Source organism: Thunnus thynnus, chromosome 13 (assembly GCF_963924715.1).
Source record: "Thunnus thynnus chromosome 13, fThuThy2.1, whole genome shotgun sequence".
Classification (NCBI taxonomy): Eukaryota; Metazoa; Chordata; class Actinopteri; order Scombriformes; family Scombridae; genus Thunnus; species Thunnus thynnus.
This window is the reverse complement of record NC_089529.1, coordinates 16297339-16310927: the sequence shown is the minus strand read 5'-3', so window position 1 is coordinate 16310927 and position 13589 is coordinate 16297339. Positions and strand designations below refer to the sequence as shown.

General features: G+C 38.8%; 1 protein-coding gene across 1 annotated transcript; it reads right to left on the bottom strand.

Annotated features, from left to right (window-relative positions):
- Positions 1–254: 254 nt before the first annotated feature.
- ovca2 (OVCA2 serine hydrolase domain containing) lies at positions 255–3487 on the bottom strand. The gene is made up of 2 exons (XM_067608297.1): positions 3082–3487; positions 255–1071 (listed from the first exon to the last, which is right to left on the bottom strand). Exons 1-2 carry the CDS (start codon positions 3233–3235, stop codon positions 551–553), a joined length of 675 nt encoding a protein of 224 aa, XP_067464398.1. The 5' UTR covers positions 3236–3487; the 3' UTR covers positions 255–550.
- Between the last annotated feature and the right edge of the window lie 10102 nt (positions 3488–13589).

The following is a 13589-nucleotide window of genomic DNA, read 5'->3' as shown; positions in this document are numbered from 1 at the left end:
CAGCAGAAATGTTGACAGTAAGGAAAGCATCAGTGTAATTAATAACAAACCACCGTGAATGTCATTAGTTACACCGGTGTTTTTGCTGCTGTGACAAATTAAAATATGTCTCATATATTCCAAAATATTTGAAAGGGTTGTTTGTGACGTGCAAAGAAAAGTCATGATCTCATCTTCATGTTTAGTAGTAAGTCAATAAGGGCTCAATAAAAGATAAGAGAAAGCTTACAAAAAAGAAACCGAGCCAGAATATGTCAAGTAAACAGTTCTTATCTTATTTATTATCTGTTACAAGACAAGATCCTCCCTGAGAAGAACAGCAGGCATCGTATTGTTTTGAATGGATCAGATGACAAGGAAAAAAAAAAAACACAGAGCACAAAGGTCATGACCCTGAACTTGACATTTTTACCTCACGTGCCTCTGGAATAAATTATGTTCTTCTTGTGAACATTATATAACTAACATTCCTCGTCCTCATTTAAGTGCTGGAGTCTTTTTCACGGACTGTAGCTCTTCACTTATTCAGAATTTCTGTGACTTTCTTTTCTCACTGGAACCTCTTGAGAAAGTCCTGGTAAGTTTGTCTGTGGGCAGATGCGGCAGGAACAAAATGGCCACCAGGATGCGTCAGGACCTGAGGGTCTTGGAAGGAGGGGAGGAGCTCCCGGCTCATGTTGTCAGGGATGACACGATCCTCCAGTCCAAACACATGCAGGGAAGGGAACTGGATGGGAGCGCTGTAAAATTTTTGGTGTTCCCTACATGCGCTACGGAAACCAGCGACAAGGATGGCAAAGCGGAAGCAGAACTCTGGCTCCAGTTTTTGTTCTTGTAGAGAGCACAGCATGGCCACAAAAGCAGCTCCCTGACTAAAGCCAAGGATGCCGTCGAACGGACCTTGAGTTTTCACAGCTTCTCTCACAACTGTCACACTCTCGTCGAGCCCCAGGCTTTCTTCACACTGCTGCTGAGCACTGAAACTCCGAGCCTGGGTGTCAGAAAACCACCAACCCCTGGAGTCCTCGTCACCTCCGGGTCCAGGGCCTGAACCATTCTCCTTGTCTGGAGCTTGTGAAAGGACAGAAGAAGAACGCTGTTATCTTGATGTCTTAAACTATTAAGATTTCAAAAGGAGGCACCGCAGATGAGTGGACCAGAGGTTTCTTCTGAAATCTGAATCTTCTGAAAATTAATCTTTACATGAACATTTATTGTATTACAACTTTGCTTTTGTTATTTCAAAGTGACAACAGATTTCCTTAATGTTTTGTATTTTTGTTTTCATTTAAATCTGCATGAGTGAAGTTTCCTGTTTGCATACAAGCAGAAAGTTATTTTCAGATCATAGACAGTTTCAGGTAAGATGGAAATGTATCTTTTTATAGCTGTTACCATAAATTACAGCCTGTAGCTCTTACTAACTCTTGATCTCTTTCAGGTATTAAAATATACACAAAATTATATTATACTAGATTATATTACATTAGGGCTGCAACTAACGATTATTTTCATCAATTTATCTGTCAGTTATTTTCTTAATTAATCAATTAGTTGTTTGGTCTGTAAAAAGTCCAAAAAATGGTGGAAGTTTTGGCAACCAACTAATTAATTGAATAATCGTTGCAGCTCTATATTACATTATATCTTGAAACAGAGCGAATCAAGCAAAATAGCCACTTTCCTCTGTTGTGCCTCCCCTTTAATGTGCTTCATGACGGGACACATGATGATAGCCGTGGTAGTCATAATTAGCCAATTTCAAAAAAACTGAATTGCATGGTTTTTTTTTTTTTCCACATCATGTCATAGTGTGTAACAGGTGATGAATATCATATTGATTTGTCCTAGTTTTTTATGAAAGGATAATTAAAAGGTTCCATAGAGTTACAAAAGTGCTGTCATATTTTAAAAAAATGTTAAATACCAATTTGCAAAATTTGTTTAAGCAATCATAGCTCATGATTGATTATTTGCACAATGCTGAAGTTAGCTTTTTTCTGCACTTACACTTGTGAAAAAGTGTTAGACATTGTAGCAGAAACCTTAACACTGATTAAACCCACTTTCAGATTTGTGAAACCTTTATTTTGAAAACATAAAGAAGGGTGATTTTATGGCTTTTTCCCCTTCCACACCACATCAGACCAGGTCTTGATCAAAAACCACTATACTTAGACCTGTCAAATCTGGACTAGATTACTAAGGAGACTCCAGAGACTCATTAAAACACAGTTGAGATTTGTGAAACCTTTACTCTATTTGTGAAAACTGAAAACAGGGGGATTTCACGTCTTTTTTCCAATCCAGACCACATTAAACAAGGTCTATATCAAAAACCACTATACTTAGACTTGTCAAATCTGGACTAGATTACCAAGGAGACTCCAGAGACTCATTAAAACACGGTTTCAGATTTGTGAAACCTTTACTCTATTTCAGAAAGCTGAAAAAAGGGCAATGTCAGTGATTTTTCCCCCCATCCAGACCACATTAGACCAGGTCTGTATCAAAAACCGCTATATTTAGACCTGTATAATCTGGACTAGATTACCAAAGAGACTCATTAGTGGTTTTTGATCTAGATCTGGTCTGATGTGGTCTGGATGGAGAAGTGAAATCGCCCTTTTTGTGTGTGTTTTCATTGGCAAAACAAAGCTTTCACAAGTCTGAAAGTGGGTTTAAACAGGGTGAAGGCTTTTGCATTGATGTCTAGCACTTTTTCACCAGTGTAAATGCTGAAAAAACGTGAGCTCAGCCTCTAAATACCATTATTTCTGTTTCCCTTAACTTTCCCCTCAACCCCTCGAATCGAAAGTTGACATCAGCGTTGCCAGAGTTTGCTCGTTTGTTTATCTAACTATTTACTTTCATTTCTTCATTTTACACTTTTACATTATGTATAACTATGTCCATACAACTGTTTGGGGTTGTTGTAGAATAAAATTCAAGTCTAAGTCACACGCGTGAAAGCAAGTTTGTGACCACCATTACACTTTAAATATCTGAAACGTCAACGAACTACTAGTTACTGTCACCTCCGTGTGTTTTGGTTGCATGCAGGTGTAGAGGATGACCCACCTTCACTGTTAACTTGTTGTACACTGTGTGGTGCGCTCAGGTAGACGAGCTCCACTTGTTTCTTTAATAGCTTTCGCAGAGCTCCCGTCTTTTCCCGGAACGAGCTGCTGTTCTGACGATAACCATGGATGCACAGGACCCGAAGAGGTGCCATGGAGAGGAGGTTAGCCCAACGTTAGCTAGCCGAAAAGCTAGCCGAAAACTTTTGATTCAATATGAAGTGGGAGAATAGTTATGTTTAAGAATGACCACCGGTCTGTTAAAATATATCGCAGCGTATTTGAACAACGAGAAAGGGTTGCTGAGCTATTTAAATACAGAAAATTCAGTAAAATGAGGAAGCAGCAACATAACTCATGAGGTTATCCTGCCTTAGTTTTTTTCCTACCCGCATTCCGCGAAGACCCGCCCTACTCTGCCTCTCATTGGCTAGTACTCGTTGCCTTCGTTGGTTAGATTGGTTAGATTTAGGCATGAGGAATGACATTGGTTAGGGATAGGATAAGAATATCAGTATCAGAGCCAATCAGAGTAGAGCAGGGCGGGTCTTAGCAGAATATCCGGCATGAATGAAAAGTACGTTTGTTTATTCCTTTCAAAGTAAAACCATTGTTGATGAACATGACTTTAAATATACCAATGTGAAAATAAATAACACATTCAAGGGAGATTATATAATGAATTAAAAAATGTTGAAAATAAAGAATACATTTAAGGGAGATTATATTGTAAATAAAAATGTTTTGTGAATTTGTAAAAGTTTTTTATTTGATGCCCTGTATTTTGAAGGACATCTGACTCGCCTGGCGTAGCTTCCAGGAGCTTGACCAGAGATTCATATTTATATACCATCTATGGCTATGACAATATTACATAACTGGAAAATGTTATTTTTATATTTTCATGGAAGGCAACAGTTCCGTATTTAATGTATAAAATGTACATTTTTGCTGACATAAAGAGCTGGTGTATCGTTTGATTTCTATATGATAAAATATCAAATAGTCATTTGCAGTTTGTTTTGTTCAGTCTGTTGAGGGTCTGCTTTATTTCAAGGATTCAAATATTTTATTTGTGACATAGGCCTACACAAACAAATGCAGGCTGGCATACTCTTGCTGTACAAAGACTCTGGTGTGCAATAAATATATATCCTAATAATGTTATTAGAATAAGGTTTAAAATAGTCATTAGAAAATGTTACGACTGTATGTGTTCCCTGTGCTGTTTGTCCTCCTTCCTCTCCTGTATCTTGCTCCACCCAGATCCTCACCTGGCCCAGGAAAGGCAGTAGTTAAATGCTCATGATCCCGTTGCAGGGAGAGGCTTGTGGATTGTGGACTACTGGTCTTGCTGCCCCTCAGCCTGGGATTTTATTTAGTTTTGCTGTCGTTTGTAGTGTTTATTTAGTATCTTGGTTGTTTTGTATGTCTTTATGTTGATAAATCCCTTGGTTTGGCTATTTTAAAAGGCGTTAGGTCAAAGGTGGAGTGCTGTTCACCCCATAGGGCTGACTAAGGGGGGGGGGGGGGGGGGGGGTTACATATGTATGTAATATACATATTAAACTATGTAAATATTGGTCCACCAGGTGTGTAGGTGGGCTGTGCAATTTTTTAGCACATAAAATGTTAAAATATACATGTGTTAAAAATGTAAGGCAAACTATACAACGTACACTCTGAGTGCAAATATGCAAATGTGCAGGGTGGTGCAAAGAGACGAAAATGTGCTAGACCAGGCAGAGGATACAGAGTTCACTGTCCTGAAGGCCCGAGGAAATAAGCTTTTTATTTAGTCTGTGTTGGACTTGTTTATCTTAGTGTAGAAGCTGGGAGAGTCTATTGCTTCATAATATACACTTGTAGTTCAAATTCAGCATCCAGACTTATCTGAAACACCAACATTCATGATTTATCCATTCCACATTTTGTGTTTGTAATGATGATGATTACACACTGACACACATATTATATGTCTAATTCTATCAAAATGTAAGTATTAGAAAATTATACATTTAGTACAGTGATATTTTAAAGGAGAACATCATCAGTCATTTTGACAACCCCTCACATCAAACTTGCTTTCTTTCAGCAGCCTGCTAAACATATGGCTCAAACTGATGATGCTGAAAAAGCAGCTACATGACATGCTGCAATCTTGTGTTGACTTCATGAGGCTTGAAGTTGAATAATTTTATAAGCACAAGATGATTGGAGATGATTGGTGTTCTCACAGGGAAAAAATATAAACTTGCATCCATGAAAAGTCACTTGCATCCTACTTTATGAGACCCGGATTTGATAAAAGAGATTTCCGTACACTTAGATCTATGCAGTATTTCACTTTAGTCTGAGCTTTGGAAAGCTCAAAATAAAGTGAAATACTGCATAGATCTAAGTGTACGGAAATCTCTTTTATTAAGTTTGAACTCATTGATGCTTCCAGCACCTTACAAAGACTTAGCCGGGTGGAGTGGTGGTCATCCTGCATTAAGAGACTCAGATTTGTCAATAAATACTGCATAGTGTGACTGAAAGTTAAGATACAGTAAAATTACCTTGTTTGGGCAGGTTTAAATTTAATCATTTCTGACGTGTTGACAGTCAAATCTATGACATTGATAAGAGAAGAAACTCTTCGTTCTTTCATCTATTTCTGTTCTGGTCTGAATTATTCAGATATTCGTGTTTTTTACAGTGTCTACTACTTCTCAAATGATTAATTGATTAATTAACCGAGGGAAAATTAATCCAGTAGAATTTTGATAATACATTAATTTTTGTCCATTATCACAAAAAAAAATGTCAAACATTGCAGTGTTACACTTTCACAAATGGTAGATTGGGCGCCGGGATAAAACTTCTGATGGAAATTATTTTTGAGGCGAAAAAAACCTAAATTGAAAAAATGATTAACAGAGTTATCGCTCATCAAAATTATTCTTGGCCTCAGCCAGAGTCTACAAACAAGAATGCTGCCTATCTGAGCTGCAGTGTTCTCACTGAAACTTAAAATAGTTCTGACTGGATGGTATGATAATTTTGATCAGAGTATGTGGTTTTACAAAGAGAAGGTTGTACAGCTGTAGGAGCATGGCAGGAAAAACTGACTTATTTCTACAGTGCAAAGCAGAGGACTTTGTACTACAGAAAGCCAAGACTTGCTGGTGCAACCTTGTTTTTATTACTTATTAACCCAGGACTTACCGGGAGCTCCAAGTTAAGGGTTCAAAGTGGCTTATATGAGCCAAACTGTTTTCCACTCTAATGAACCTAAGCATGTGTTTCTGGAAAACAGGGATACTGTACAACAAAATTCTTCCTTCCTCACATTTGCAGGGAGCCCTCACATTTATAGCAGATGCACGGTACTGGCTGACTGATGTTCTACTTATGGACACCGCGTTTGGCTGAGTTTCTGGTGTAGCTCACGCTTATCAAACAAAGATGGACTCATCGCTTGCTGGCGTGAGGCTGACCCCTAAAAACCCTGATGAGAATATCTGTTGCTGTGACATCTCAGAAAAGCTAGGTGATAGAAAGCAGCTACTGTAAAAATCATGAAAGCTTTTGAGTGCTTAAATCTTTGAGCTCTCTGCAAAAACACACATACACACACGCACAAAAAGAAAGAACTTTATTTTCAACACTGATAAAAGTGAAATACTAATTCTAGGCCACAGGAAACTCACTTATCAGACTCTCTTTCAACTTCAGTGGCGGCACAGATCTCCCAAAGGACCCTGTCAGAAATAAAGGCATTATCTTTGATCCAGATTCTCTTTGACAAACATACAGTATGAAGGCAATATCCAAAACACTGTATTCACACTCAGGAGTGATATGCAGGGGTTGGCATTTAGCCAGTCCTCCTGAGGGTTTTTGAGGATGGCCCAAAGCAGTGACAGGCATAAAAGCTTAGTGTTTTCAGGGGAAAATGGAAGAAAGAAAAAAAAAAGTTAAAAGAAAAACAAAAAGTTAAATCAGGTTTGACCTTCCTGGAGCTTCTTTTCCTACAATCCCTGGACGTAAAATGTACACACAATGTTGTTTTATTAATGTGGTATTGTTGCATCCTTTTCTGTTAACTCATCTTTAACATACAGTATGTAACTTTTCACTGATAAAAATTAAAAAAAAAAATAGTTCATGTGGCTGCAGGGTGCACCTACAAAGATGTTTATTGAGATATCCTGTGAGTATTTGTGTATTATGGAAGCGCTCTGGGTCAGGGTTTACCCAGCTGGGACGTGGTACAGCAGGGAGGACACCGGCTGTTTTGTAGGTGTGGCCTCAAGGCATGGCAAGCTTCTGATTCAGAGAGACTGTTTTCACCGCTTCTGTCTCCTCTCAGGGTCTCTGTCAACAAGGTTGTTTTCTTTGATGATTTTGTTCCAGTTTTTGGAGTGGCCTCACATACAGGCTCTCGTCAATTAGGTTTAGTAAAGGTCTTTTGTTGCTGAGAAAGCGCACGTGTTGATTTGCCCCATGACGCACATGCTAATTAGGGAGACTGAGGAAAAAAAAAAACACACACACCCAAGGGACAAAGCTGCTGTTGATGTTCTCCAGCACTGGTGAGGAGCCATGTGGCGATCCACCGGGGAGGCAGAGAGAGGGAGAGGGAGTGAGAGAGAGTGAGAGACCGTTAACGGTGTAGACAAACTGATCTCCTTTCTCATTTTTTTATTTATTTTTAATTCCTTCCAGAATGGGCTGCTGCAACACATTACTCCCTGGCTGTCCCATCTCCACACTTAAGACATTTCCTGTTATTCAAAACTCAGCATCCCAAGTATTAATGTGGATCATACCACACAAAAAAAACATTATCATGACATGTGGCATTATATCATAATATATAACAAATAACTAAGAACATGTCAAAAGGAGCCTTTAACTCAACAGGCAAATCAATAACTTAATGTTTATCATCTTAATTGTAGCATATAATATACAACCTTTGTCACAATGAACATAATGAGCATAATTACTCTATAAATATAACATGAGGCCATAATATATACTGAAAGACTGCAGAACATTAACTGTGACAACAGGAACCAGAACCTGTGGTATGAATGTTGAATCTTGGATACTTTTTTATAGCTGTTTAATTAAGTCTAAATGACTGATTTTCATGACTTTTTAAAGTTTGATTTATTCATTCTGATGCAAGTTTTGTGACAAATATTTTACCTAGTTTTGAGTAAAAAATACCAAACAAATAACAAATGTTAGCAACATTGCCAGATTGTCCATAATTAGTCTGCAAATATAACATGAGGCTGTAATGTTTACCCAGATGCAAAACATTAACTGTGACAGCTGAAACCAGAAGTCAACTTGTGACATGACATAGCAGTTTAATTAAGTCTAAATTACTGATTGTAATGACTTTTTGAAGTTTGATTTATTCATTTTTGATACAATTTTTGTGACAACTGTTTTGCTAAATTTTGAATAAGAAAAACTCAACACTTATACTATGGTGCTTATTTTGATTAGTAAAAATCCTAACAAACAAGATTTGTAAAATCATATCTGTTATACATATCTGTTCAATCTTGACACTCACACAATATATATATAAATATAAAACATACATATATATATATATTAGTGATGAAAGGCTTCATAATGGATCAGCTCAAACTCAAACAAATGATAAAGGGTTTGAACACAGTATGGCTGATTCAAATTCCAGGAGCAATTCCATCTACCAAAATGTGAAAATAATTTCCCACAGAAACAAAGAAGAAGTGAGATTGTGTAACACCTTGAGATTATCATGCATTGTCTTTGTGATGTGTATTTGTATATGTAAAATGGTTTGTGACAGTGTGGCATTATGGCTGTGAGGTGAAATGGGGTCTCCCTTCATGTTGTACTGCAGTGCACAAGGGGGCAGTGGTGCACCATAGGCTCAGGATGTAGCGGCCCTCACGCTTGCATGGTAGCAAAATACTACCAGCAAGCTGAACCTACCTGTGTGTACGAGTATATGAGAAAGTCCACATCAAGTAATTTCATAGAATAATGAACAAGATTGGAGTCATGCATAATACTGTAATTACACTCTAATTAGAAATGAAACTATTCAAATTAAAAACAGCAGATCCACCCCACAGATTGAGAATTACAATATCTGTGACAAGTGAATCCTGTGATTATTCTCACTTTAAAGCCGGCAGCTGAACAGCGATGGTGCAGCGTGATCTGAAGCAGACATGAGCACACGCAGGTTAAGCTTCACAGCCAGAGCCAAGAACCAAAATAGGGAGAGCAGTCATGTTCAGAGAGCGTCCTGCAGGTTGCGTCCTCCAGCGGAAGATCTGTGCCGCTGTCCTCTGCAGTGACATTATTAGAAACCCCTGTCATTCTGCCGTGCTATCTGTGAAGTCTGTGAGCACATAAAGGAGGACAGCGAAGAGTATGACGAATGCCCTGTCTGCTCCGGATCCTCACCGGAGCTGGCAATGTAGGCCATACACAACGTGAATGCCCTCGGAGAAAAAGCAGATAGACGATCCAAAAAAAATGCATCTTCACGCTTATTCAAAGTGTTTATCTTCATGTGTTAAGTTCTATTCAGGAAGACACCGCTGTGGTTCTTAATATGGTAAGCATATTGCAAAAACAGCGTGATAGAAGGCTGTTTAGTTGTAATGCAGCCTTGACAGCTGACAGGTGAAGCCGCAGAAGTTGGAGATGTCACTTCCTGCAACTGAAAATGTCAGTTTCACTCAATATGTGACGCCATTATCATTCTTTTATTAAATAATAAGACATAGTCTCAGACAACTTCCTGATTCAGCAACCACTCAGGCTTCCATGTATGTCACTCTTTCCAAACATCTCCTGAAGTGCTTAATAAGTTTAATCTGTTATTATGTTTTTTGATCTGAAGTGGTGACTGCAGAATCCTCTTTGCAGCAACATTGACTTGTGTTTTGACAAAACAACCCCATGTTTTGTCAAAATCAAACACGGTGTAATCCACGTGTTTTGATTCACATGTTTTCATTCATGAAATCACGTTTTGTCCAATGTGTGGTGTTTGGGATGTGACACATGAGCATCGTAATTAATATCCCCAATGTGCTCCCCACTGGGCTTATCTATGTGAGATCATTGTTTTGGCAAACTGCGGTTATTGTAGAGCCCAACTTAAGAATTAAGCAGGGTGGATCCATCATTCCCTTAAGTTTCATTAAAATACAAAGATATTATGTGTGAAAGATGGACAGACTGGAGCTGATCTGTAGTCCCCTCCAATGAAGTCGTTTTTGGAGTAGTCCTTTAACTATATGACGCTGCTCTCAGCGCCGTACAGTACAGTGTGTTCCAAAGCCTCTTATCCTTTCCTTTAGATGATGCTTTCAATGCTTTGAATGAGCAGACTCACACCTCGCTGCTCCCAAAGTGGTTACAGATATAAATGATGCTGGAGCTTACCCATTGACTCACTGACTACTCCTTCTTATCGGCCTTGAAAATTGAAGAGCTACTAGTATTTATTTAAAGCAGCATTGTGATTCTGATTGAGTCATGCAGGAGAAACTCCCTGTGATCTCAGCAGTTAATTTTTAGGAACGAATTGTACTATGTGACTCAACCAGTAGGAACGGCACACTTCACTCAGTCATATACTGTAAGTAACAAGGATAAGAGATGGTGCTAGTAAAGAGGATCAGGCTAAAAAAAGTGAAATCATGCTCTATCTTAAATTATTCTGGGAAGGAGAAAATCTCTGTATTGATGTGTAGAAAGTTGCACACTACTCTCTGGTGTATGTTTTGAAATGATGCACTGATGCATTGCTGTTCAAATTCACAGTCCATTGGCTGCTGCAGATCTAGCTGAACTTCAATGGATTGCAAGTGGTCCTGATGCTTTTGGCTGCAGGCTTTCATTAAAAAATAGATCAAAGAGATCAAATTGATAAAAGTCTAGAAGGGGGGGATAAACCGTGTCGCCACCAGAAATTAAATTTTATGATCAGACGCACGGGGAATCAAACACTGAACGTGGGAAATCCCACTTTTTACCCTCAACCATCATCTGCTTCACATGCTGCTCAATTATTTCATTTTATGTTACAGATATTTCAAGATCAAGTAATTGAAGCCCAACTGCTGCATATGTTATAAAACATTAACCCAGTCCCAAACTCATCTGTCAGCAATGACTGGAGCACAGGGTTGCTGATCTTCTCAAAAAAGGTGCATCTGTTGTCTTTGGAAAAAGGCCCAACACTCAGAGAGACAAATGACTCTGAACTTGTGGAGGACTGTATATTAGGGCATTTGGGTTGTGTAGTGTATTTTCTCCAGCTCATAAGAGGAGGCTGCAGCAGGATAAGTGTCCAGAGGGAGGGAAAAAGAAAGACATTGAAGATGAAGATTGAAGAGATGAACAGAAGTACTTTGTCAGTGCTTTCACAGAGCCAATGAAGAAAGACACGTCTGTCTCTCTTCTGGTGAAAGGTCTTCTGATATTTCAGTTGTCTTGAGAAAATGGGAAACTTAATAGAGGCTTGCAGGAGAGGCGCAGAAAAAGTTTTTCACAGATTTTCTTGAAACCTTATCAGAGCTCCTTAATAACCCGCTGGGTTTTACCTACAACATTTCTGAGTTAAAAAAAGAGAGGCTGAAACAGGCCTGTGACAAAGTTGAGTTCTACTATTAGATTCCCCAAATTTCTTATATTATAATGAAGGACCACACAAGTCTGTCCTCCTAGGAAATACCCCAAAACGACATATATTTAGGTTCAAGTGATACAACCATTGTAAGAACAATGAATAATAAAAGAGTAAACAGTGTGACATTGTTATAGAGTGATAAAGTCCTCAGTAGGAGGTGGCGGAGGCGGTTGGATGGGTCAACAAAACATCAGACTTTGAGTGTTTGCTTCCTGATTCCTATCGACAGTCAACACTGGTTTCTTTTAAACATGACCACAATCATCCCTAACCTTAAACAATCTTTCCCTAAGTTGTTTTTGTACCTAAACCTAACCAAACCTTAACCATATCTGCGTCCCCCCTCATGTATGTTAATAGGGTGGACAAAAAATTAGGAACACTTTTCAATATAATTCACTCCAGTACACCTCCACCACCCACTACTACCTCAATGATAAACATAAACTAAAATTTTCACCTTTCTGAGAATGTCAACAAAGTAGAATTTATGGCAGACCTGTTTTATTGGATGGCATTGGATTGCACAGGTGTTCCTGTGGTGAGTGTACGTGTTATCCAAAGGCACTGAGTTAGTGATTATCCAGCAGGGACCTGGTAGTTAGGCAGGGATGACCCTACTGTTAAATAGATGTGGTCTCCAGGTTTACTTCAAGGCAAGGCAGCTCCCAAATGAGAGACTGTTTTCAATGACTGTCTCCTCTCAGGATCTCTGTGATTTTCTTTCACTATATTTTATCCTTAAGGATATGACACTAGTTTTAGATAGGTGTCACATATAGGCTGTGCTAGTTAGGTTTACAAAAGGTCTTTTGTTGCTGTGAGAGGAGAGCGCACACAGGCTTACTGTTGTATCATGGTGCACATGCCAATTAGGGAGAGTTAAAAAACACACCCAGGGGACAAGGCTGCTGTTGATGTTCTTCAGCACTGATGAGGAGCCATGTGTCAGTCCCTGAGGGAGGAATAGAGAGAGAGAGAGAAAGAGATTGCAAATAAGATGGGGTGCGATAAAAAGATAGGAAAGACGAAACAAAGTGGGGAGTTCCTATACTCAGGTGTAATGTGGCCCTTCGCTGTCACAGTGATTTATGAGGAACAGAAATATTATAATATTCTTGCTGTAAATCAGACAAAGGGGAGCAAGAGGGTAAGGGAGTGAGGAGGTTTAAAGTGTGTATGTATGTGTGTCTAAGACAAACAAGTCAGGCAAAGGGGCAACATATATTCAATCTAAAATCAAAAGGGAAACTTAAGCAAAACAATAAGTGGACATGGCACCCACGCACCACATCTATTTGTATCTGCACTTTGTGTAGATTATTGTGCATATACACACTCGTGCTTTCTCCCACAAATAAAGGAGTAACACACCAAGATGTTTAAATTAATGTGATTTCTTTGCTTTGATTGCTCCTATACTGTAAAAGTGGGAGTCTTCATAATGGATGTTTGCAGTGATGATTCAACTCAGTGTCCTTTTGCATTTGAGCACAAATCACTTTATAGGCCACTCGTAGAATAAAAATGGAAACTGTTTTTAAATATTGCAGCTTGAGGTGTTTTTTTCATTTGTGAGTGAAGGCTGCCTTTGTAACCTTTTAACTTAGGTCTTATGCAATTCTTGTATGAGCAAGTTCACCCAGTAGAATAGGAGCAGGTTCAGTTTGTGCTTTTACATGTGTCAGTACACTTGTGTATCCATTGCTCGTTATGTAGCTTTAATTTACGTTATCAGAGTGCAGCATGCGCAGAGAGAAAGGGAAGACAGTGTGGAAACAGTGATAACCTTGAGAGAA

What these genes read in the sequence shown, in the direction of transcription:
- ovca2 (XM_067608297.1), bottom strand. Translation starts at nt 3,235, where the DNA reads ATGGCACCTCTTCGGGTCCTGTGCATCCATGGTTATCGTCAGAACAGC. An exon ending in ACAACAAGTTAACAGTGAAG is followed by an intron (nt 1,072 to 3,081) that starts GTGGGTCATCCT and finishes TCCTTTCACAAG; the next exon opens with CTCCAGACAAGGAGAATGGT.